General features: G+C 47.2%; 1 protein-coding gene across 1 annotated transcript; it reads left to right on the top strand.

The window, feature by feature from the left end:
• The first annotated feature begins 1,110 nt into the window (after positions 1 to 1,110).
• Positions 1,111 to 26,006, top strand: LOC136125016 (NUT family member 2G-like). The gene is made up of 10 exons (XM_065879870.1): positions 1,111 to 1,170; positions 1,259 to 1,392; positions 2,207 to 2,312; positions 14,611 to 15,001; positions 20,435 to 21,146; positions 22,104 to 22,232; positions 23,278 to 23,417; positions 23,902 to 24,188; positions 24,583 to 24,699; positions 25,212 to 26,006. The coding sequence occupies exons 1-10, from the start codon at positions 1,111 to 1,113 to the stop codon at positions 26,004 to 26,006; spliced, it is 2,871 nt and encodes a 956-aa protein (XP_065735942.1).
• The last annotated feature ends 1,270 nt before the right edge of the window (positions 26,007 to 27,276 follow it).

The following is a 27,276-nucleotide window of genomic DNA, read 5'->3' on the forward strand; positions in this document are numbered from 1 at the left end:
AGGGGAGTAGCTGCCACAGAAGATCAGGATGCGTACGAGCCATAGACGATCAGAAGGAACAAAGGTCAGTCCACGTGGGAGTTCACATGGGCGCCTCACAGTCCCCAACATGCCCTCGAGTTTCCCTTCCAGCCCAACACACATTCCACCTGCCCACAGTCACCTGTGCCACCATCACACAGCCCCACAGAGCTCCAAACATCCTCAAACACACAAACTCCCTACCTATAAGCAGATGTCTGACTGTGTGCCCAGAACCCTCCTGCTCCAATATACATGCACTACAAACCCCAATAAAATCACAGCCACAGTCTTGAATACAAAAACACACCCACAACGGCCCCTGATAATCAAACACCTAAATCCTCATATCCCACAAAAATCCACCCAACCCCATATAACCCCTCAATGCAAACACACAAACCCTTCAACAATAGCCAAATACATTCAGACCAAACTCACATACTTCTTCATATAAGACACAACCTCCCACATCCAAATATAACACATATAGTACCCCCAGAGCTGTCAACATCCACGTATGTGCAATGCCTCAGAAGGTGAGACAAACACAAAATACCATCAAAGAGACACAATGTTTCCAACCTTTTCCTAAATACTCCCCGTAGAACACATGATGACCTCACACCCACAATACAAACATACACCCATCTTCCTCTTGAGATACTATAAACAGCCTCTGTCACATCCCCTGGTTATACACACACAGCTAGCAACCCCACTTTACACTGACAACCCCAATCTCTACAAATTCCTCCACACCAAAAATACACTCCCTGAACTCTTACCCTACAGGATGAGCATGTGTATAACCCCTGCACTCTGAATACACACAGATCCAACACACAAAGCATTAAAATGCATACCCCTACCTCTTCTCAAATGCCTGCACACATAGCCTCAAAACACCCAGGAGCAGCCCACCACCCAGCCACACCATGCTACACCAACCGTACACCCACAAAGGCACTCATGCCCCTCGTCTCTTCCCAGATCACACATACACAGTCTCTACACAGCTTTACTATTACCCCAAACCATCCTATACCCTAAACATACATCCAAGAGTTCCCCACACAGCCCTAAGCCATGATAGAGGCAGCTCTACCAGGGGCATCATGGCACCCTGAACGGGCAAATGACACGGAGGTAAGGGCCTCCTGTGTTGCTGCATTTCTTGCTGCTGTTGCAAATCATCCCTTGACCCCACCGAGGCTGACTGGGACATCCTAAACAGGAAGTGGCAGCATATGAGTCAGGGAAGAGGAAAACTCCATTCCAGGTGTTCCCTGTCACCATCCATTGCACCGAAACATCGGATGACCAGCATGAACAAGAAACAGAGACATGTAACTATACCATGATCGAAAGGCAAATTTTTCTAGAAAAATGTGTGCAAGGGAAGGGGGAGAAGGATGTTCCCCCTAATTATAAAGCCATGCTGTTACAGTTCAAAGAAACATCAGATACAGTACAACAGGCATGGGACTGCATCCATGTTGTAGCTAGATATGAAAAAGGTAATTTTTCTGAAGCCCCAAATCTCGCTTGCCAGTAAAGGCACACGGGCCCCGCTGCCCCATCGGCCAGGAACCCAAGAGAGGACAGTTAAGGGATATAGAGACTTCTGGGACCCTTACTGGTCTCCACCAAGGGGTGGTGCCATCACACAGCTCCATCCTTCGTGAGATGACTAGCAGACCTCCCTGTACTGGCAGCTCTGGAGATCGGGGGTCCCTAATGACGTAACCTTGGGAAAGCCCAAGCACAAGTTAGAAATTTTTGCCCAGGTGCTACAGACTCTTCAGGAGACCGGAGTGATGGGTAGCTGTCACCTCTCCGAATCCTGTACCCTGACCTCTGCCAAGGCCTCTGCCTTAGGGACCTGGCAGATCCCTGGAGCGTGGCCCTCCTCTGGGACACTTGCCCATGTACTTCTCTAATTATCCTTGGGACACACATAAACAACTTTTCTTGTGGCTCTCATTGACAACTGGAGCTCCAGTTACAGTGCCTCCTGGGAACCCCTCCAGTTATAAGCAAGGTCTACACTTTAGATTACAAGGCATAGTAGTCAGGGGAGTAGAAGGCGTTCAACTACCATTGAATGTTACTATTGAAACAATCTTTGCTAAAAACCTTTTAGTGGTGGTAGCCCCTTTGGCCCTACCCTTTCCCGTTACAGCTATGGATGCCTTGATGTACTCAACGCCATTTGGAACAAACCCAAATTCCTGGCCTTCCTGGTGGAAGCTGAATTTTGGGAGCCCATAAGACTGCCACCTAAGATAGTAAATATCCCCCAATAACATGTATGACAGGGGGCTGTGGGATTGCAGCCCATAATTCAGAATTTATAAAAAGAAGAAGTCATTAAACACACCATTTCTCCTTTTCAATTCCCCCATTTGGCTGCTATTAAAGCCTGCTATTAATGAGTGGTGCCTTCTAAGCAACTACTGAAATATAAATGCTGATCCCCACTTTTTAGGTCGGCTCCCATTTCCAACATTGTCCAGTTCATTAAGGATATCCAAAGGGCTCCAGGGAATTACTTTGCTGTGACAATCTAGCTATTATGTTCTATTCAGTACCAGTTATTAAGGAGTCCCAGCTGCGGTCTACTTTTACTTCAGAAGGCGCCCAGTATGTTTTAACCTGTCTGCCTACTGGCTATCTTAACAGCCCAGCTATTGCCCACTGTCTTTGCTGGCAAGATCTGGTGTCCCCTTGCACCGTCTGGCACTATACTGATGTTCTAATCCAGAGCCCCTCACGAGATTGGTGCACGAGGCCCTAACCTAATTTGAATCCAACCTCTTTTTGTAAACTGATGGGTTTTACATGGCAGTACCTGACTCAGTGCTGAAATTCTGAAATGACAACTATGACGTCACTGTTTGTGTCCTTGTATGTGTCTTTGTCTTTGGATTACATTGCTGAGGTTGATTTGTGGATGAACTCTATTTAATTGGCTTAAAGAAAAGTTAAGTGCTTACAAACCAAACTATTCTAAATACAAGAGAAACTGAGCTAAATGAGTTTCATGTTCATGTGAACTGGGAAATATTCAGTATTAATTAAGACCTGGTTTTAACGTTTGTTTGTTGATCTAATTAATATAGACATGATGTTAGAGTCATCAACATTAAGTATAATACTTTTATTGTGCCTAGGTTTAATATAAGATAAATAAAATCTTGTTATATCTGTTGCAAAATCTCAGCAAGGAAATAACTTGATGTGAAGTAACTTTTAAGGAAAGAAAATGCAAATGAGATAAGAGCTTTAGGTGAGCTTTTTAAAATACTTATCTTTTAGGAAGGCCTATTTAAAATTAATCTCTCCAGATATTTGAACACTTGAAAGTCAGAATTGTGCTAAAATATGTGACAGAAGGTTTATGCAAAGTGGACCCTGAAAAAAAGAGTTCTGTACGTGGTCAGGACTAAGTTTAAAATAAGTTTAACTGAGTAAATAAATTTTAAAAGTAAGCTGGTGCACAACTTGAATTTCGCTTTTCCCTCTGTTAAGAAGACAAGGTTTCTTAAGATTCTGGACTGCCTTTGATACCAGATTTTAAGTTTTTCTACCTTTTAAGAGATCTGTTCTGTACTTGCCTTTGAAATCTTTTATTGTTACTTTGGCTAAGTGAATAACTATTGTTTCACAGTGACATGTGATCCTATCTGACTGTTTTAAACCCTTTTCTTATTTTTTTGACAAAACTTCCCAAATCAAATTATAATGAAGTTCCTTTGACCTCTAGCTAACTCTGGGGTGCTTCAAAGGGCCCCTGAAACACCCCAAAGAGAGATATTAACTAATTAGGTTGACTTGGTATGCTGAATTACACGGGAAGTGTTGTCAAATAAGCAATAAATCTTCTTAGGTTATATTGTATGCCGAATGATACAGGTATTCTACAGATTAGATGGAGTTCCTAAGATCTGGTATGGCCTGGTGAAATGTTACCAGTCAGAATTCCCTTTATTATCTGAAAGTGTCGCATGTCACTGCAGCAGCCACGTTGCTTTGTCAATTGCACTGTAATCAGATTTGAACGAGCCTCCTTAAGGCTTCCGCCATTGTGCACAGCTATGGCTTCACTCTGATGCCTTTGCAACAATGCTTCCTCTTCAAGAAGAGTTATAGAAGGGACCTTCGCATGAATACAAGTTGCTGGTTTTCAAACCATAAAGGTGAACTGGGTAACAACTTGAAGAATTCTAATGGGAAACCTGATGGCTTCATAAAGCTGTTAACAAAAACAATTAGTTGCACATGACTGGGTAAACTGGTGACTATGGTTATAATTTTTATGGTTTCTACCTGAAAAATGACTGCTTTAAATCTGTGTTTTCCAGGTGTAAGGAAAACCCTCCCCTTAAACTAATTATGACTTACAGTAATTTCTTAAATTATATCCTTGTAAGCAGAATTGAAACATTTATCTTTTTCTCTCTACCTGGTTGATCCTGCCAGTAGCAATATGCTTGTCTCAAAGATTAAGCCCTGCATGTCTAAGCACGCACTGCTGGTACACCGAAACAGCGGATGGCTCACTAAATCAGTTATGGTACCTCTGGTCGCTCGCTATTGCAATTGGATTACAAGTAGTTATACTGATCATTGTTCTTTGTTTCCAGATTGTTTGCTCTTTGTGTCTCCCTGCTGCACTGTGTCTTTGTTAACGTTACTAGCTGCATTACTTGTATCCTGTCTATTTTATAAGATTGGTGTCTTTTACAGTACCCAGTATGTAACCAGGCCTCCAACAGTACTTCAGCTGCTTTTGTTCACTAAAAGGATACTGTCTGTACATAATGGCCTGCCTCGGGGAACCCTGTACCTCTGTCTGAATGTTAAACCAAAGTGCCTTTGTTCAGGGAAACATATGGACTCTGTCCACCTGTGGACGGCTGCAAAAAAGAAGAAATTAACACATCTCCTCCCTGAGGCTGGCCATTCCAGAGGCTATTCGCAAAACTTATGGGCTTCTTACTTTACCTTACTTTACCTTCTTAATTTACTCATCTCCTCCCCACCTCTGTGCTATAAAAGAAACTGGCATCCAAACCCCGATAAGATGGTTATTTTGAGACTTTAGTCTGCCATCTTTTCGGTATGCCAGCTTTCCGAATAAAGTCAGATTCCTTGCCTCAACACCTCATCTCCGATTTATGGCCTATCGTGCGGCAAGCCCAGCAAGCTTGGAGTTGGTAACATCTTTACTCAGGACACGTTGTCAGAAATGGGACATTGTTTTCTGTTTGTTTGTTTTATTTTTGTTTTTTGTATTTGTTTTTGTTTTGGGCCGCGCCACGTGGCTTGTGGGATCTTAGTTCCTTGACCAGAGATCGAACCCACGCTCCCTGCAGTGGAAGCTAGGAGTCCTAACCAATGCACTACCAGGGAATTCCCATGGGAAACTGTTACCTTGCAGTCATGGCCCTCACCTTTGTGAGACAGAGGTAGTAGTGTAGCAGGATTGAGTACATTGTAAAGTTTAAGATAAAGATTAGGTGGTGAAAGCAGGATTTCACAGGAAGTTAATCTAGTGATACTTGCAGTGAAATGTCAATTCAGCCTTAAGAAGACTGTGGACAATGTGTGGAGTTTGCAAATAAACTTCATTTTCTAGAGTCAAATCTGACAAGGCTTCCACTAAATTTGCAGTTGTGGCTATAACCTGAAGACAACTGAGATAGGCAAAAGCATCTGAATCAAGATGCATGCTATAACAGGCAATAGGCCTACATTTACTACCATGCTCACACAGTTCTGCGCGGCCTGATGATGCCTTTTATGCACAAATAAAGTAAAACGTTTTCAATAACCTGAAGTTAATCTATTAGGTAGAGATCTCTTTTCTAACTTAAAAGGGCTAATATATTTTGCCTCCAGTGGAGATCTCACCTTAAAGTTTCCAGATCAACCTGAACCTGATCATTTGGGTAACCCTAAGGCAGGCAGCTCTTGCAGTGCTTGTTTTAGCCTTATAAAAGCCTGCTTATGTTTATCTTCCCAAGCAAAGGATTCAGGAACTACATCTTTAATAAGTTCATAGAGTGGAAGAGGTAACAGAAAAATTTGGAACCCAGAGCTTGCAATAACCAGCTAAACCTAGAAATCCACAATGCTAGCACTTAGTTGTGAGTCTAGGAAGTTCCTGAATCAGCCTAATTCTCTCTGGACATAGCTGAATTCCTTCAGTGCTTAGATTACGTCCTAGGTAATGAACAGCGTCTAGAGATAATTGTAATTTTTCCTTTGTGTTCGTTCTCAGCTAACTGTTGCAGCAAATAAATGGAATCTTTTATGAATGCCTTATGGAATCTTTACAGTAGCTGAGTACAGCAGGAGGTTATCTCCATATGGTAAAATGGTTGATTTCTCAGGGAACTAGAGGTTACTTAAATCTTGGTGAAGTACTTGGGAGAAAAAAGAAGGGGTCCCAGTGAACCCTTGAGGCATAAAAGTGCAGGTATACTGTTGACTGTTCCAAGTAAAGGCATATAGATATTGGCTGTTGAGTCTCCGGGATGCTGAAGAAAGGTGAACAAAGGTCTCCAACACTAAACCATTTCAAGTCAGTTGAAGCTTGTGACAGAAGGGTGGCTAGGTTTGGAACAACAGGAAAACAGGGAAAAACTATTTTGATTAACAGCTCCCAAGCCCTGGACAAATCGCCATCCTGCCAGGTTTCCAACCAGGCAAGATTGGCATGCTGCAGGGACGAGTACAGGAATGATTACCTCCTGGGCAATTAAGTCTTCTACAATAGGTATGAGACCTTGTATGACTGCAGGCTTTAATAGTTGCTGAGGAAACCTAGAGAGAGGTTTAGCTACATCTATCTGAATCTTTACAGGTTTGCATTTTTTTATTCTTCTGATGTTAACACTGTCAGGAGTTGTTGCCTGTCATGCCAACAACACACCTGTGAAGGTTCTGCTCTGCATGGCCATCTGTCCACCAGGCCGACCCTTTGCAGGCATCTCCATCCAATTAGGGAACTTTTGTTGAACTTCCTCTTTTATGTCCAGGACAGATTTTAAGGAACATAAATGATCAGGTTCAGGTTGATCAGGAAATTTTAAGGTGAGATCTCCACTGGAGGCAAAATGTACTGGCCCTTTTAAGTTAGAAAAGAGATCTCTACCGAATAGATTAACTGGGGCTATACTGCATAGCGAAGAGGAATCTTGGTGGAGATAAAAATTCTCTCTGAACTGTATTAGGTACTCCCACTATGGAAACATCCTCTTTATTCAGAGGGACCTGTTGTTCTTTGAGGGTGCGATTTAGAGTAGAAAGCACAGCTCTGGTTAGGGCTAGGGGTAGGGTGTTACAGGGTTAGGTAATTCTGTTTACAGTTAGGGTTAGGGTTTAATGTAGATTTCAAAGTGAAGTATGAGAGTAGGGTTTAAAGTAGAAGGCATAGCTCCAGTATCAACTAAAATTTGGCAGTTTTTCATTACATTTTCCTCTGGGCTGTTTAAGGTAATTGCTGGTAATAGTTTACCAGAGAACTTCTGGGAGAGGGTCATGGGGGGCCCTCCCTTTGACACAGATATGAGAGCATTTGTGAAGAGTCTGCATAGGACCTTTGAGGACACCTTTTCTTCCAGTGTCCTCACTGATTACAAATGAAACATCAACTTTGGGTCATCGAATTGATCATGGACCCCTAGGAGATTTTAATGGGGGATGCCCAGGTGTTATTTTATGTCTCTTGCCTTAGAGCTGTTGTAACTGTAAGGCTATGAGCTTGGTAGATTTCTGTTTGTGATCTGGCTCCAGGGTCCTATTAAAATGCTCAGCTATAGTCACGAGTTCACTCAGGCCTACAGCCTCCCACCCTATTTTCTGCCTTTTTATCAATCCACTAATCTCAGAATATAATCCGTTTACAAAAAGGGCAGTTAAAGCAGGCTGAGTGGCCTTTTCATTCCTTGGAACACCAACTGCTTTAAAAAGCGAGCTTCCAAACTGGCTCCAAAGTCTTGCACAGATTCACCCCTCTTTTGTTTGAATGAGTGAATAATAGACCAATCATTATTAGGCCAATTAATAATAGACCAAGTGTGAGCAGGGAAGATTTTAGGAATAGCTTATAAAAGGTCACTTGTTATTCTGCAAGCCTTTTCAGGTTGAGGATCTTGAAGATCATCCTAGGGATTATGTCATTTTGCTTCCCGCATCCATTCTGGGGCTTCCCCCAGTCCTACCAACACGTGTACAAGCGGATAAAGATCTAGCAGTCTGGGGACATACAACCTGACAGTGACTCTAAATTCTTCAATAACTGTTGGGGGTTCCTCCCTAGGTTGAGAGAATTCTTTGACTATAGCTCTCAGTTCAGTCTTTAACCAAGCGGTAAACGACACCTGAGGGGGCTCACCTGTAACCTCAGGTAGTTTTACTTTAAATGGCAATTGTTAAATATTCTCTTTGGAATAGAAAAATATTTAAGACACAAAATTAGTACAACAAGAGTACTCAGGTGAAAAAGGAAAGGGGGGGACAGTAGGAGATAAGTCTGCAGTCACATCTGTCCTATGGTCTTTTCTTTCAGGTACCTTTTGTCTCTTTAATTTTTCATTAGCTTTTTGTTCTAAGTCTCTAAACGAAGCTATTTTGGAATCTTGAAACCATCTGTAAACTTTTACATACCAATTAAAGCAGGCATCTCATTCTCCCTGTCCAATTTGTGAACCCTTGCTCTCTAGTGTTTTCCTTAAATGAACAATCTTGTCTAACTGGAACATGCCCCACAATGACCACTGTAATTCTAGATCAATATTAGTATAATTTTGCCATCTTTCTAAATATCTACAACCTCCAGGACAATACTTCTTAAATATAAAATAAGCAGGTGTGCCAGAAGCTGGCATTCTTAACCCTTGGCGATAAAGGATATCACTTCCTTAGCTAGCCTTTGTCAACCCAAAAGAACACACAAAAAAAACTGCACCTTAATATATCAGTAGTAACAAAGAGATGTTACTATGTCCTGGACAAAAGAAGGGCTGGTATGCACCACCATCAATTACCAGGGATCCTTGGACTGAGGAAAAAGATCCAACCAGCAAATCCCAAGGAATGGGGACTGCAAACTGATTCCAAACAAATTGGAGAACTATAGCTGCCACCAACAGTTCCAAGCATGGAAACTGGGGGCTGATTCCAAACAGATGGGCAAGTGCAGACTACACTGTCAGCAGTGCCCAATGTGGAATCCAGGGAACAAAATTAGGGGCTAGGGTTTACCGCTCAAAAATATACTGGCAATAACCAAGAGATGTTACTGTGTCCTGGGAATTTCCATCTGAAAGGCTAGGGGTTTGGCCTCAGGGAGAATCCTTTACCAGCCAAACTGACCTGCCCTGTAAATGAAAGCCAATTAGATTGGGAGCACAAAAACAAAGAGACTGGAGCTCAATCCAAGAGGAGTTTACCAACAACCTTCAGGAATGGCAAGAAAGATAGGGAACTCAAAGAAGATGTGGGCATCACACCTGTTTCTCCTTGTTCCAGATGTTATCAAAAATTTGCTTCAGATCCCATCACTGCCACCAATATATTTATCTTTTTCTTTTTAAAATGATAAGCACTTAATCATAAAATCATCCTGTTAGCAGTACCAATCATGAGAGTGGATTTTAGAAAAGTGCACATACATATTTTTATACAGAACATTTCTGGAGGCATACATATTAAACTGTTAGTGGCCACCTCTGCATGCCACCAATGTATTAAAAAACAAAATTTAACTGAGTAAATTTACTTTGAATTTTGAATAAATTGGCTTTATTAAATGATTCATGAATCAGGCAGCATCTCATCTGATAGAAAGGGAGATACTCCAACGGGTTACACAACATGGAAGGGTTTTTTTTTTTGGCCATGCCACATGGCATGTGGAAATCTTAGTTCCCCAACCAGGGATCGAACCCATGCCCCGTGCATTGGAAGCGCGGAGTCTTAGCTGCTGGACCACCAGGGAAGTCCCAGAAGGCTTTTATAGTAAGGAGGGTGTGACAACGAAAGAAAGTCATCATCAAGGGAAAAAAATGAAAGTTCACTGGAGGAAAGTGAAACTTCAGGTGACAATTGCTTCTCATTGGCTAAACTGCGGAATTTTCTATTAGCTATTTCTATTTTCTATTTCTTGTTGCTGGCCAGGAAGGAAGTTTTCCCTCCTCCAGCTGGGGTAGTAAGGTGGTTGCACTTCCTCTTTGGGGTCAGTAAATGACCTCTTCCTCTTGGGGTAATTGATGATGAGTGACACAGCATGAGAGCTCCCTCTAATTTCACAGCATGTTTTATTGGCAGGAGGATTCAGAATGAGGAAGAAAAGGCCACAAGACTCACCAGAAAGAAGGCTCAGAAATTCTTGGGTGGGTCCAAATGAGGCACAAGGTGGCTGTAGGGTCAGCTGGTGGCTACAATGATCACATGGTTCCCTCTGATGGGTTTGCAGCTCGATGTGGAATAGTGAATAAAGTCAGTTCATCCTATCAGAGAAACATGAAACTGAGATAAGCTCCCCACTGCTAAAAGCATCTTGAGCCTTCAGAAAAGAACAGAGAACATGTCTAATGGGTTTGGGAACATCAGAGCCATATCTCCTCAGAGTGGGACTCCCAAGGCTCTCCAGGTCTCAGCCCCAACTCTCCCTCAGGGACAAAGCCTCCCCATCTCTGTCCTTGTCAGCTCACTGATCCCTAGAGGGATCAGTGGTGGGGAGGAGTATAGAGGTGGGGAGCCCCTGCCTATCCCTCAGGACTTAGGTTTCCATGGAGACAGGTTGGTTGACACCTAGTGATACAATTGACCAGCCTGATATGCAACAGTTCCCACCACCCTGGGACAGCTGGGCTGAGGGACACATGGCTCTGGACCCCATGTAGATGCTGCCCTGTCACATCACCTGTGCCACAGAAGAGCCAATAACACATGTAGCTGTCCACCTGATTCTCAGAGGCTTTTCCTGGGAGAGCCCTTGGTAATCTGTCCTCCTATCCAGGAAGCCCCATGACTTTCTGACTGCTGCCTGTCACGCCAACAACACACCTGTGAAGGTTCTGCTCTGCATGGCCATCTGCCCACCAGGCCCACCCTTCTAGGGACCCAGATGCTAGGACCACACAAATGCTGAAGTAGTGTCCACCTGCCTAAGGTACAGACACCTCTGTAGCCATCTGCATGATTTCTACTGGGAATCAACAACATTTATGGGGATTCTCTGGCCCTAAAGAACAGGATAGGAGCAACACAATGATTCACAATTACCAGGGTCAATGCACATATACAAGGGCCCATAGCCCCAGATGCCCCACTCACAATTCACATGAGTGTCCCATACGTAACCACCGATGCCCAAATATTCTTGCTTCATACACACATACATCCAAACACACACACCAGTGGTACGCTGGTAAGTGCTTGATAAAAAGCTCTCTGAGAAAGGTGGGAAAGACTTCATTTATACTATCTACATGGTATAAACATTCCCAGCATGACCAGTTTAAAGCTACCCACCTGACATCACTGAACACAGACCTGGGAAGAGATATGCACCATTGACTATCCCAAGATAGTATGAACCAGTTCCAGCACATGCCATACCTTTTCCTATGAATATGTGCACAGAATCCACTTATACCCCAAGTAGAACCCTCAACCCCCACAACAGATATATAACCAAAAGGTTACCACATATACATATGTGTTTGTACATATACATATATATATATATCCTGAACACACACGTACATTTCTACCCTCACCCTGAATAAATACACAAACAGACCACCTCTTACTACCTAAACTTTTACAGAAAAAACCTTACTCACACTGAATATTCACATTCCACCCTCACAACTATATATACACACACAACATGGGCCTGAAAACAAACATGTGCAACCAATACACCATCCAGATGTACACACTTAGTACCTAATCACACAGGCTCACCAAGTACACAACTGTCTCATGTACAACGCCAAAACAGACCCGTATGAGATTCCACGGCCCTAAAATATATATACTGCAGGATTCCTGCACACACACGTAACCTACACAGTCTACTGGTTCCCAAACACTCAAACTAAACTCTCACATCCCCCAGAATACATACCCCAGAAGCCCCAGGAACTCAAATACACACACAGACACAAATAACCTATACTTAGCAAATAGAGCTGACGCTTGAACAACTTGGGGGTTAGGGCACCAACCCTCCATGCAGTGGCTCTGTGTCCATGGATCCTGTAGTAGTCCTGTAGTATTTACTGAAAAAGAAATCCACTATAAGTAGACCCGTGTGGTTCAAACCCGTGTTGTTCAAGGGTCAACTGTACATACAAGTCCACCTCACTAATACTGACAACACACATACAAGCAACACCACTAAATTCTTCAGGCATTACATTTCAAAATAGACACATAGAGGACTCTAAGCCTCCGGATATACGCACAAATCACAAATACACACACCCACAAACTCCTCATGAGTATACACCCCAAATGCTCAGACACACTCAAAACAGAAAAACACCGACAACTTCTGCAGTCTTACTAATACACATACACAATTCTCACACACCTATGGACACACACATGCAAATATTCCTAACCCCTGAACATATGGATCCCCTCCCAAACACTATACATTATGCTACCTCTCCAGAATACAAGCTCCCCACCACTACCCCAACATATAAACTGTATATGTGTGTGTGTGTGTGTGTGTATATATATATATTTCTACCCTCACCCTGAATATATAGACAGACCACCTCTTACTCCTACCAAACACATGTATAAACACCCTAGCATTCACCAAAGAAATACACTTTGAATACTGCTAACAACTCCATACCTTATGAACAAACTTTGATAATGCATGCACCTGATGATGGACACATACACGGATTAGAATACACAAGTAAGATACATGGAAATATCTCCAGCAAACCATTTATGAAACAACTTCCATATATCAACTTATCCCTAGCTATCAGGAGCCAGCTCACACATATGCAAGTACTAACAAATACCGGTATCACATATTTCTAATACATATAAATGCAATTGTCCATCTTCCCTGTGGAAACATAGAACCCCACCTCTCTATCAGATACACATATACTCACTTCCCAAAATACATAAGCCTAAGAGGCTCCTACTGAAAATTACAAATGCACAGCCTCAGCAAATATTCCTCCAAGTGGCCATGCCCCTTGAATACACACACACACTCATTTAACACACAACTCTCCACAAGTCCCAAAGAGCACCACAATTACCCAGTACACGACAAATATGCAATAATATCACCCTATACGCCCTTTCTTCCAAATACACATACAGTACCACACTACTGGCGTATACATAACCCCACATTCCCAACCTCTCACACAGAATTAACTCTGCCATCTTGCAGAATACAGAATCATACAAACACAACATACCTACATATACAACATCCACTAGTCCCATAAAATAGTCACAGACTTGCCCTCTACACATCCAAATATACATAGACAGCTCCTGAAAATGCACACACACAAACACCCCATAACCATACAACATGCCCTGAATACACAAATGATCAGCCTATGTTCCCCAAATATACAAAATAAACAGACTGGACACCCAAAGTAATATACACCACTACTTTTCCTGACATTGCCCTTATGCATAGGCAGATAATCCTTCCAAATCCACCATTAGACACACACAAATCCCCAAATTCGTAGGAGAAAAGAACACATGTAAACATATTCCCCAAACACCAAGTTACAAACACCTAACCACCAACTCCTTGAGTATGCCTGTGTCACATCTCAACACTCTCCAAATACAGCACTCACTCTTACACACTCTCACAAAAACGCAGGCATGACCTCCCTTCAAAGTCAAATATGCACAGACAAAACCAACCCGCACATTTGACTACATATCAGATTCCCACCAACCAATTAAATATGTACAGACCCCATCTATGCTTGCAAATCAATCATGATTTGACATCAGACTACAAATACATGTTTATTACCACATTCAGCAAAGCTGCTCCCATCACTGACAAAAGAATGCAGTTTGAACATAAGTGTTGATTGATGTTTTTATGATAAGAAGGAAGACACTAGTGAAACTATGAGAGTATTCCTTCGATCTTCACTCATTTTCCAATCACCTGAGCTACACCTTTGGAACCAGATGACGGTTTTCAACTCGCAAGAACTTCCCTCTAGCTTTTGTACTCTTCACAAGGCGCAGACTAGAACGGCACCTGTTTAATAGCTCGCACACACTATTTGCCTCCCACTGTAGGCCCCGCAGTCGCTGAACCCTTCATGCAGCCGGCTCCCCAGTGGTGCCAATAACCCTGGGGTAAACACCTCAAGGGAATCGAGCTCTATGGGGGCGTGAATCCACATTGTGGCGAGTCTCCTTACACGGACAAGGGCACAGATAACCCACAGGGTGAACAACAGCGCAGAGCGGTGACAGCTGAGGGGTGAAAAGTCCCCGTACCCCTTACCTCAGGATTTCTATAATTGATACTAGAGGCCGCCACGAGAGGCACCGCCCCCGCCGGACTGCCGCTCGGGCCCCACCGTCCGCGCTTGCGCATGCGCTCCTGTCTTCCGGAGCAGACTGTCCCAACAGATGCCTGGAGCCGTTAGTGGACTGCGTTCGGCGTCCCCGAGAGCCCCGCGCCCAGTGGGCGTGCGCAGGCGTGCAGGCGCGGGGCGCGCGGGCATCTGTTCCAAGAGGTCTCTGCAGGAGAGGAGAGAAATGGAGCGTCGGGCACGCTGCGGAGCTTGTCTGGCGACGCTCCCCGCCGGGAACTTTCGTGTTCTTCAAACCAGCTCTTGTGAGATGTGCACTCGTGATTTTTATATTGCACACGTGAAACCCATGCACTTAGCTACAAAGAGTTCTGGAGAGCTCCGCTGTAAGCACAGTAGCCTCAAATTGGGGCAAGTGCTTTCATGCCCTTTGGACTGCAGTTCCTTGGTTCTTGTTTATGCCTTTCAAAAAACAGTAGGTCCTTTTTCCTAGCAAGCCTGAAGTTTCTTTTAAAGAACAATTCTAGCAAAGAATTTCAGACCTGGGAAACACTCTTAAGATACTGTCTCCTGACTCCGTTCCTAGAGTTTCTCCAACGCATTTACTCTTCTAGAATATTTTTTCTCAGTGTATTTAATACATGGAGGTTGTTCAATAAATGTTGATTCACAGGTGTTTCCTTTGTAGGGTTTTGGGTTTTTTTAAAAAATAATTTTGAGAAAGAGTTGACCATCTGGGCCAATTTCAACACAGCAGGTAGTATGGGAACAATTTTAATTTCCCTTCCACCTTTTTTATAATATCTTGCAGAATTTCAGTTGACAATAAAAACAACAAGAACAAAAATAGTAGCAGGATCAACTTACTGACCTGCCTTTGTAATACTTCCCAAAGAAACTTCAATCATCAGATCCTATTTTTTGTCAGTTGCAAGATTAGAGCATTTCTCACTCAACAGGATGCCTCTGAAGACCCCTCACATCTAACAGCACTAAGCGCCTCCAAGTGCAGAGACTTGAAAACTCCATAAGACACAAACATGGTATCTCTTTGTTTCTTTAATGTTTCGTGATTGAGTGGAAGATGAACTGTCTTCTGAGGCTTGTGATGCATGTCCAGAGATGTTTTTTCTCAGTAGTCAATGCCTGCCCCCAGCCTCTGTGCAGGAATAGAGATCATGATCCAAAGGACTTTTAGATACTCCCTTCTGTGACTGGTCTTCCCAAATTACATTTGGGCTAATTTGATTGACTCTGGGGTGTAGGATTTTGAAGTATTACAGAAGTGATTGCAGAATTGGGACTGGCTAAATTTGCACAGCGCAATTTTTGTATCAGTGCCCTTGAGAAGAGTCCTTCAAATACTGTATCAGAATTATGAGTGAGAATATTGTAAATAATTGGTTGAATGACTGAACAAAGGGAGGAAGCAACAAGGAAGCCTGACTTTCTTGAGTGCCTGGGTACAATATTTTGCCTCACCGTCCCTCTAGTATGAAGTTATTGGTTGAAAATCATTTAAGTTTTCCTTCATTATAAAAGCTCCAGTACTGAGCGATATTCACAAATTGTTTATTTTTTTCAGTCCCCAACAGGAGTTTCTTTAGATATAAAGTTCACCATGATGTTGCTTGAAATATTCTCACCTTATCTTCTCATCTTCTTCTGAGTCAGTTTTCCTGACAAGGGGCAAGGAACTTCTTAAGCACCAACAGGAGTCTTTTTCACACTGCGGAACAGTCCTTCTAAACCTGTTTCCTTCCCCAACACCCCACAATCAGTAGGAGTTCTACTGCTGCTACAGCAGTCAGTGAATCTCGTCTCCCAAGAGATTTGGTTGCCATCCTCTGAGGTTTTCACCCTTCATCTCCCTTGACAAGTTTCCTAACAGTCCTCTCTTCTCACAACACATAACATGAATACTCTTTCATATCATTTTGATAGTGGTAAACTGACTGACATGGATTCTCAATATGAAAATAATAATCAAACAAGTTTTTTAAAAGGAATGCTACCATGGTTACCATGCAGATGGGACCATATGCAATGATGAGCCTAGATTCTAAAGAGCAAGTGTATGTAATGCAAACAGGAAATTAACAAACTTATAAGCAGGGCTTGCAGGCTAGGATTTAGATGGAAGTGGGTTTGTATGAATGGGGATTGGACACTGGTGGATAAACTCTTGGCATTGTGTCAAGGTGCACATCCATCTCATGGGTAGTGGAATTTTAACACCTAGAAAAACCAGGGCTCTAGGATGTTTAGTCCCTTTAACATAAGGAAAGAGAAGAAGATTTTCTGCCTTTTGTTCCTTACTTCTGTCCTTACCCCTACTACGCCAAGACGTTCAGTGCTATATGATGGCTCTTCCGAATCCATTTCATCCAAAGAGCCTACAGATTTTGTGTATGTTTACAGTTGTGTTTTGTGTTGGAGCCAAGATGCACACTTGAGTCTCTTCACTCCAAGTTCTCTTTCTCATAAGGATGAGTAACTAATAATAGCTTAGTATGTTCTAATTTTTTGGTAGTGTTGCCAGATAAAATACAGATTTCAAGTTAAATGTAAATTTCAGATAAACAGGGAAAGAATTTGCAGTAAAACTATGTCCAAAATACTGCATGGGACACAGTTGTACTAAAAACGAATTCATTTTTTATGTGAAATTCAAAAACCAAATTCAGTTAGGCATTTGTTACTTTTCTTTACTAGATCGAGCCACCCTATTCTTTCAGGTGCTTTGAAATTTAAGAGACTGTAGAAATTCTTGTTCTAGGAATCTAGTACAGAAACAGAGGAGCCACAATACCCATACAAAGACAATCATTGGAAATATCCTCAGATATATTGGAACATATATGAATTTTCAACTAGAAAAAAAATGAAGGCATTTTAAAAAATGAAAATAGATTGCATTCGTTTTTAGTTTCGTGACGTATCTCTGGGAAGATTTTAATGAAAAGGGTAAAACACTGGTTTCCTCCGGGAAAGAAGATTGGGTTGACAGGGGAAAGAGGTGGGAGGAGGACTCGCCACTGCATAGTCCATTTTGCACAATTTAAATTTGAATCATGAGAAGGTGTTACTCGCTTAAAATATTATACTAAAATCATTTAAAAGGTAAAAAACTAAATCTTTAACAACCATGGAATACTATGAGAAAGACATTTAGTGAATTCTGGTCTTGGACATGGGGACTGCATGACAGTTTTTTGATGGCCAGGGGCTTTCCAGCACAAAGGATCATTAGTAAGGCTGGTCCTGCTGGATGTTGGTTGGAGCACAAGGACCACTTCCTTAGGAGTGATGTACATACAGCAGTCAAAGACACTGCATCTGCTGAGACAATCCTAATTTCAAATACTCAGTTCCATGTGGCCATTATTTATGTTTATCAGACTAACACTTGGGTATTTTGTTCAGAAAGTCTAGTCTCTGTTGAAGTAAGTCAAGAGCCAGGTAGGAAGCAGAGTGTGTTGAGGGACACAAAACTAGGTTGATGGATAAAGAAGTAAAAGTAAGGGACCGTCATGTCCAAACTCTGTGCCGAGAATCAAAGAAACAGTTTATAAACTGCCTAAAGAGGCACATGCCAATTGTGTTGTCACTGTGGGAGGTGGAAGGAACTTCCAGTTCTTGCCTACCTGGCACAGCCCTCATGGAGTGTCTCCCCACCCCACCCTACCCAGAACCCCCTGGCCTCTGCCCCTCCCCCACTGCAGAATGTTTTAGCCCACATTCTACTGTTTAGATTCTAACTTGTCCCTCTTTACTTGGATCCTGACCATCTGATGAAGCAAGTCACTCTCTGGGTCCTGGTCTTGATTCTTCTCATTGATGCTACCAGGCAGCAGTAGTCCGTGCCCAAGCCTGCAGGGTGGCTTCAGAAGGAGGTAAGCCTATAGGCAGGGGATGTGTTCTCAGAGACCCTGCCATCCCTCACATCCTTCGGGTTCACACGTGACACTTCACTCTGAGCACATAGTTGGACTGAAGTAGAGGGAGAAGAGAGCACTGGACACACAAGGACATTTCACCTGGGGAGACTGGGGAGCCTGAAGAAACCTGAGACTGTGCTGGGGAGGAGGGGTCATTGGAGGTAGATCAAGAGGAATTGCCCTGGCTATGGAGAAAGGATGGCAGCAGACAGGTTGATTCTTTCTAGAAAGGAGACAAGCCACTATGAAATGTGTGTGTAAGGATTTGTGTGATGTCCTGGTGGTGACACAGGGAGGGTCATGAGGAAAGCCTAGACCTGTACTATGTTCCTGAGATACCTGAAGCTTGCCTCACCATATCTTTCAAAGGGATTTGAACAGGAGCCTACTGTATCTCAGGGGGCCCTGGGGAGAGATAGTCTTGGTGAGAAAACTCTTCAATGGGGCTGTGTGTGGCCACACCTGTAGTGAAGTGTCCTCTCCGAGAGCTAGTCAGGAGGTTACTGAAATGGCCGCAGCCCACACCTCGTCCACTCCTCCCAGCCCAGAGGTCACTTCTCAGTTCAGGTAACTGTTGCCTTGGATTCAACAGGGGATGGGCAACCGTGTAACTTCAGCCAAGAGAGGGCTCAGGTTCCTGAGTTGCTCTGAATTGTTCTTCCTTTTGTGGAATCGCAGTACTTCAGACCTACTTCATCTTGTCCAGTATCTCATGGTGGACCCTCAGGCTGCCTTGAGAGGAAGAGTTTGTTCATATTTCATGTCACTCCTTCATGGGCAGGGAACAGATGTGGAGTGGGGTTGTTTCGGGTGGAATGACTATGAAGGCTGCTTCCTCTTTTAAAGGGGGAAGGAGTGTAGCCCAGGGTCAGAAAGACGTTCTGTATTATTACTAAACGTCCTATGACACCTGTTCTGGTTAATTAGGTGCACCGTGGTGTGTACCTTGTTCTCCTGAACAGGCACGTGTTCCAGAGAACTTGATCACCGTGGCAACTGGCTTATGCCTGCTTCTCAGATTGTCTCTCCGTTATGGGGAGCTGGAAGGGGAAGGACCACAGGCAGTCTGTACTCTCACGACCAATGTAACATAACAATTCCCTGGCCCTTGTTTACTCCTCTGCAGCCATCACTGGCTGTGAAATGACAGAATCTAAGGGACACGTGCCTACTTCTCAGACCACCCCCACCTCCTAGGAACAGAACTCCTGAATGATGACAGTGACTTTGGGCCCTGGGAAGGGGGTGGCAGGACCTGGCCCAGGTTACGTACCTGCTGTGGGTTGTTCTGAGATGCAGGTGCATTCTGGGCCAGTGTTATGGGTTTGTATCACGATTCCATTAGAGAGATATTTACCAGCATTTTGTTTTGTTTTGTGAGGCTAGGAAAGAAAGAGGGGATTTATACTGAGCGTCAGGAAAGGGAGGACTGAGGAGGAGGTGGGGCCCTAATGTTTTACACAGTGCCTTTGGGTGCCTAGAACTTACCTTGCAGGAGGTCCCTACCTGCTAGTACGCCAGCTGAGGGGCATTTCTCACAGAGCGGATGTGCACACAGTTCCAGGTCTTGGGAGACAGCCTGTGAGGCTTAGCTGCCAGGGGCTGCCTTAGGGAGGCTCTCCAAGTGAGTGCTTGCTGAGGCAATTTCTTCTCGGCAGGCAGGGGTCAGGGGCCTTGGTGGATGGGCGCGGGGTCACCAGTGGAATAATTCTCAACTGGAGGTCAGGGCATGAAAAGCAGTTGATGACACTTGCACGCTGCAGTTTCCCTTGTCCAGGTGTCTCTCACCTGTGGAGATTACACTCTGAAGCCGCAGAAAGCCTCTGTCCCACTGGCCCATTCTGCTCCCCCATTCACTCCTTTCCTTTGCCTCAACAGCATCTCCAGTGCTGGGAACGGATGTCATCATGAACCCTGGTGCCTCCTTGTCTATTTTCACGGCAGTGCCCTTTCTTCCACCCATTCCTGGCCCCCAGCACCGGCCACCCTGGGGGCAGCACCTGCCACCTCCCATCACCCCAGCATTCCCTCCTGGCAGCAGCCTGCTGCCAGCTTTCCCCACGACACCTTTGGTGGCTAATGGTGGCCGTGGACCCGGTGCCCCTGGGGCCTGCAACCTCACTGTCCAAGTCACGTCACAAGGGAGGCCAGTGGAGGCGCCCCAGACTCAGACCTTTATCATAACTCAGGGCCCCCTCACCTGGAGCGCTCCAGGAGCCCTCAGTGGGAGTGCTGCATGTCCTGCACCCGTATTCGTAACAAACCCTGCGATGGAGACCACTGTGACTGCTCCAGCTGTTGGAGTTACTCAGGCTGGCAAGGGAGGCTGCACCCCAGGCTTTCCTCCTCAAGCTCCACCACTAGTTGCCCAGCTGGTCCCTATTATTCGCCCAATGAACTCTGGCCCATGGGCACATGGCACTTCCAGGGAGGGCAGCCTGGCCACCAACCAGCCCTACACCTCGCAGGGTGACTGCTCTATCCCCCAGAGCGTGTACAGTAACTTCCGACGTTGGCAGTGCCTCAAGCCACTGGCGCGGAGATACCTTCCCCAGAGTCCTGATGCAGAAGCTCTTTCCTGCTTTCTCATGTGAGTGAACGCTCAGGGGGTCGTGAGCTTATCGGAACTTTTAGATAAAGAGGACCTGGGGATGCACTCGCAGGTTAGGTCTCTAGGGATACTGGAAGCAAGGTCTGAGGGCGATGTCCATGCTATGAGAAGGCATATTGTCGGTCATATGGGTGAGTCTGCCAGTCCATGACATCATGACTGAAATGTGCCTTATCTCACCTGACCCCACCACCCTGAGAGTCTAGCCAACTTGCTCTTCCATGATTCTCATGGTAATATGGACTGAAGACTTGCAGTCAGAGAGGGTCGTGCTGTAAGGTGAGGAGCCAAGGAGTGGATGCCGCAGTCTCCTGTGGTGCCGTCTCCTTTCATACAGGACTTGAGTGTACGTGGCCGGGGGAGGTCACTTCGGAGGAGGGGGAGGAGCGCGGGGCCCAGGAGAGCGCTTAATGCATGCCTCGACTTCGTTGTTGTGGAGAATTCCACTAGGAACAGGGTGACAGGAGAGCTCTCCTAAGGGCGTGGGCTCTGTCCCACTAGAGCTGTGAGCCTGACAGGCATTTCCATCCTAAACCTCCGGTCCCTCCTAAAAAGGGGACAGTCACACTTCACTCAGAGGACCGGGCAGAAGACTCCTTGGGCTAATCTATGAAGTGTTAGCAGATGGCCTGGCATATGCCACGCCTCATTGATGATAGTGATTTTTCTTACGAAAAGGCAGCCTTGAAGAGGAAAAGAGCTCCCCAAGGCACAGTGTCCCAGCTGTAGCCTGGGAGTGGATGGTCATCCTCGAGTGAGTGTGAGGCGGTGACAGCAGTGGCCGGGAAGCCTTGTCTTTGCCCTCCCAGACACCTGCCTCTCACCCTCCTGTTGCTCAGTCATGCTGTGTTGAGTGATGTGTGGTCCACATTGGCGGGTGGGGTCAGGCAGGTGGGGGCTGGGCTGGGCACGGAGACTGACCCCAAGGTCTTACAGCCCAGTGCTTCGATCCATGGCCCGCCTGAAGCCCACCATGACGCTCGAGTGGGGACTGTGCAGGGCCGTGCAGGAATGGCAGCGCATAAGCAACTTTGACCGGATGATCTACTATGAGATAGCAGAAAAGTGAGTCAGCGTCCTGGGCCCAGGGGCTGCATGGAGGCTGAGGGGACTGGGTGAGGGGAGTGTCTGGCCATGGGGATGCTCATCAGAGAGGACAAAGGAGAAGGGCTGTCACCAAGAACATGGGCCCCGCAGCCCAGAGGACCTACTGTCCTCCAGAAACCCCTCCCTCACCTTGACAGTTTGGGTATTATGTCCTTCCTCCACCAGGAGCTCTGCTGTCCCCTGATTTTGACCTACCCTTGCCTTGACATGAAGGTCTCAGGATGGGGCAGGGTGACGCTGTGAGTCCAGTTGGGGTCCAACTCCGGCCATATGGGCTGAGCCGGGGAAAGAGCTCCACCGCCAGCCTGCTGCTTCCTTATTGGTGGGTGGCTGGTGGCTTCTGACATAGATTTGGGACCCCCTCTCCTCATGAAAAGTGGCCTGAGTGGGTACCCTGGCATCCCTGAAGAGGCTGGGGAAGCCAGCTGTCGTCAGCCCGACGGTCTCTGGCCCTTCCGTTGTTGGCTCCATGGTAATCCCCTTGGTTTAACAAAGAAAAGCAAACAAACGAGCACCTCTCAGAGGAAAGGAATGCCTCTCCTGTAAGCTCAGCATCCACGTCGTCCAGCCTCTCCTGGGCCCTGTCTCCAGGTCCATGTTCCAGGACTCTCAGTCCTAGCCCAGGGTCCTGGATTCGGGCAAGGACCCCTGTGGGGAACACATGCCTGTTCCAGCCTCTGGCTGTCAGCCCTTCATGTGGTTCTGGATGGGGACGGGGGGCATGAGGAGGGTGCCCCCTGGGTCAGCCACGTGTCCCGTTGACCTGGTTCAATTCAGCGACCTGGGTCGATGCTGTTGAATGGCCTCCAGTGCTGGTGAGGCAGGAAGGGTCGCAGATCTTGTATCAGTTCCAGGAGCAGCTCTCTGCTGTGGACAGCACCTCACAGGGCCTTGACAGCCTCAGGGCACATCCTCTCCCAATCCCTCATTATTGGCTGCCTTTGTTGGGCTCCAGAACCCAGGCCTTTTTCTCAGGGTGGCCTATGCCTCCGTCACCCCCCAGGTTCATGGAATTTGAGGTCGAGGAGGAGATGCAGATTCAGAAGTGGCAGTGGATGCAGTGCGCGCAGGGCCTGCCTCCTCCAGCCCCACCGAAGCTGGATCCTCAGGGGCCCCCAGCCCCGAAAGTGGGCCTTCAGCCAGGCACCCAGGTTCCCACTGGAGTTGAAGGCACAGGTAACAGTGGCCTAGGGTTGGCTACTGTCCCCACGTGGATCCTTTTCCATGAAGACAGGGGCACTGGTCTTTCAACCAAAACAGCCACCGAGACGGGGGGTGGGGGATGGGGTCACTGATGCCCTTTGTCACTATGGGGTTTTAACTTGGTCAGTTTTGTAACTACTCTCACACCTCCCTGTCAAAGGACCCCACACAAAGTCTGCCTAGGAAGTGGGCTTGATGGGGAGACCCCTCGAAAATTGGAGGTTCCCCACTTCCTTACTTGTGACTCTCTTAGATGCCCCCCTTGCCTCCCCTCTCCAGCAGTGCATGAGGCTTCAGGTGGTCCTGACCCCCCTACACCCACAGCAATGTCCCCCAAACAATGCCCTCTCCAACGTGCGCTCGGTGGTCAGGAGGTGGACTGGGAGTCCCTCACCTTCCTTTCCTTCCTCTCTCTCTGCCTCAGCCTGTGCTCCCAGGATGTCCGGGCCCAGGGCCCAGCCCTCCCGCCCAAAGTCCCAGCAGCCCCCGGAGGCCGAGGCACCCGAGGAGATTCCCCCCGAGGCTGTGAGGGAGTATATGGACATCATGGATGCGCTGGTGGGGCCCGTCCACTCAGCCACAGGAGAGTCAGATGCAGAAGGTGGAGAGGACGGAAATGAGCTGAAGCAGGAAGAGGACGGCATCTACTCGGACCCGGGCCTCTTGAGCTATATTGACAAGCTGTGTTCCCGGGAGGACTTTGTCACCACGGTAGGCTAGGCCTGGAGCCTGGGGTCTACAAGATGCCAGGGCATAGAACACTCAGCACCCAAGATCTGGGTTCTGCTCAGGCCGTTGGGACTTAAGCTCAGCTCCTTGTTCCTGAGCCTGGTGTTAGGGGAGGTTTTCGCAGATGTATGTGTGTATGTGTTTGTGTCTGTCTGTGTGTATGCCTTTGTGTGTCTGTGTATGTGCTCTTTTGTGTGTGTATGTGCATGTGTGTGTGTGTGTGTGTGTGTGTGTGTGTGTGTGTGTGTGTTCTGAACATCCCCGCCTTGTGGAGGGGAGTGGGGTGGGTCTCTGCTTTTCACTTTCCCTCCGGGTCTTCTTGTCTCACAGGCCACTCCTGGCCAAGGATGCTCACAGCCTCTTCTTTCTGTCCGAGGTGGAGGCAGTCATTCACCCTCGATTCCTGGCAGAATTGCTTTCCCCAGACCCACAGCTGGATCTCTTGGCCCTAGTGGAGGAGCTGGAGCAGGAGGAAGGGCTCACCCCCGAAGAAGTGAGCCAAGGGAGGTAGAGGGACACTCAGGGAGCCAGGGGACCCTAAGGGAAGGAGACCCCAGGGGACAGGGGAACCCAGATGACCCAGGGGAGCCAGAGGATGGAGGGATCCCCGGTAGAACAAGGGAGACAAGGGACACCCAGGAAGACCAGGGCACGGAGGGACCCCAGTGAACAGGGGAGAGGTATGGCCCCAGAATCGGAGGGCCACATGGCGCTGTCCATCCCTCCCCTGCCTGAGAGGCCTGGCATGGGGAAGGGCCCGTTCTGGGATGGGTGCAGTGCAGGGTGAAAGGAAGGAGAGGATGGGGAGCTGGGAGGGGAAGGAAGGGCACAAAGCCTGGAATAAGGTGCAGGAGGATGGCAAGAATGCCACAGTGACTGTATTTGGATTCAAGTCCTGGGGTCCCCCGTCCCCTCCTCTCCCCACAGGGCCATTGTCCCACTGCCCAGGGCTCCTCCTCTCACACGTGTGTGTGGAGCCAACACTGTCCTCCTCCCTCCTACCAGCTGGTGCAGAAACGACTCCTGGCCTTGAAAGAGGACGAGGGTGTGCGGGCAGCCCCGAGTCACAGTGCACCCGGAATGCGCTCAAGTCCCTCTGAGTCCGACGCCGGCCAAGGTGCCCAGAGGCATGACCAAGACCCCCATCTAGGGGTCAGTGATGAAGCCTGCCCACCAGAGATTGATTCTGAGGCTCCTCATAGGCTCATCCAAACAGACACTGGCCTGTGCAGGCCCAAAGTCTTTGTTCCCTCTCGAGGACGTCAGGAGGTCTCTCCATTCCGGGCCGGACGGCCCTCCCCTCCCCAGGGTCAAAGGCACGCTGCCCCTCTACGGGAACCCAGGGATGCGTCTGTTCTCAGAGAGGCCTCTCCTGTTCGGGACGCCCGAAGGCCCAAGGACGGGTCCGGTGAAGACAAGGTGAAGCTCCCTGGGATGATCTTCGTTGTGGGCACTCAGCACAGAATGCGGCCTTTCAGTCTGTCCCAGACTCCTGCCCATGCCTCAGGCCTGGCCTCCCCTGGAGGTTGGGGGGCCTGGAGTGCTCCCCACGCCCCCTCCCCTCAGAGAAGAGGCCTCAGCCCAGCTCCAACAGCCGCTCCCAAGTCGAGGAAGTGGGCTCTGTGTGGACGCCCAGCCGCTGCTGAGAAGCTGCCCATCCCCTTGGCTCACCTCGGGGTGTCTGGGAGGCCAGGTTTGGCTCTGGGGCTGGCTCAACCCTCACAGCTGAGAAAGAGAAATCGTGACCCATTTGTCACAGAGAGGAGAAGGAAGAGGAAGAAGAAGCACTGCATCCAGTAGGGGACAGCTGGGCCGGCCCTCCATGGCGGACTCCAGGGGAGCCTAGGGGCTCCTCGTCATCTCACTGCTGACCCTGGATGATGTGGGGGGAAGGGAAAGAGGGCAGGACCACCAGAGAGGGGAGAGGGTGCGGGATTGTGGGGGGTTAGGGAGGTGGGTGTGGCCAGCTGTGGGTGGGAGCAGGACCTTTGGAGTTAGGCATATTAATTGTGAATAAAGATAGTCTTGGTGGGAAATGCTCTCAGGCCACTGTCATCTTGTTCGTGTTGCGCTGCTCCACAGAGAGCGATCCAGAGAGGAAGGAAGGATGAGGGAGGTCACAGGAGCTCTGGATCTACAGGTGACCAAACCTTTCCTCCACATAGACAAGGAACCCTCAGGCTGCCCCTGGGAACGCACAGCTCTCACTTTCCCCAGGGACCCCCTCATCATCCCCTTCTCTAAAGCCTGCTTGGCTAGGGGCCTTCTGGGGCCTCTGTACCATCTTCTGCATCCCTGATCCTTCTGGGGAGGCAGAGCTGCTTTTGTGCCTTTCAGCCCTCTGGACACTCACCAGTTTCTAGGATGGAGCCTGCACACAGCCCTTGTCATTATGGAGCTTCTCTCTGCTTCCCTGAAGTGGCCAGGCGACGGCGCTCGGATGACCCTCCGCTCATCCAGGGTTTCCTGTGTGGGTGGAGTGACCAGAGAGGAAAAGTCTTGGCTATGGGGACAGGACTGTCTGTCTCGTCGTAGCGAGAGTATCCTCTACTCCCACTGGGATTATTGCAATGTGGAGAGTGGTGGAGGCAGCTACCTCTTAATCCCAATGAGGATGCAACAAGGGGAATCGGTGTAGGGAAATTCATGGAGCACCCGTGAAAGGTGTGTATAAGGGTAGTGACAGTTGGGCCCCTTTGTGGAACTTGTGGGATTTCTGTGCAGCAGCATCTCGTTCAACTGAGGGAGGAGGACCCATCTGGCTGTGGCTGTGGGGACTGGCCTTAGGGGCCTATGGGTGTGCAAAGACACCCCAGAACTACTGTCCCTTCCCTTTCCACCCACAGCTGGACATGTGTGTGTATTGGTATCAACACTGATTTGTATTCCCATATAAAACGGTTCCTCCTAACAAACTCTGACCGCGTTTCACAAGAACAGCTTGCTCACAGGGGCAGCAGTGGTGGGGGAGAGGTGTCTGTGGTCCCAGGTCTGGGTGGGAGCTGGGATCCATGCTGAGGAGTGTGGAGTCCTCAGTCACCGTCCTGTGGGTGCCGGCAGAGACTTCGAA

This window comes from Phocoena phocoena, chromosome 6, assembly GCF_963924675.1.
Source record: "Phocoena phocoena chromosome 6, mPhoPho1.1, whole genome shotgun sequence".
NCBI classification, from domain to species: Eukaryota; Metazoa; Chordata; class Mammalia; order Artiodactyla; family Phocoenidae; genus Phocoena; species Phocoena phocoena.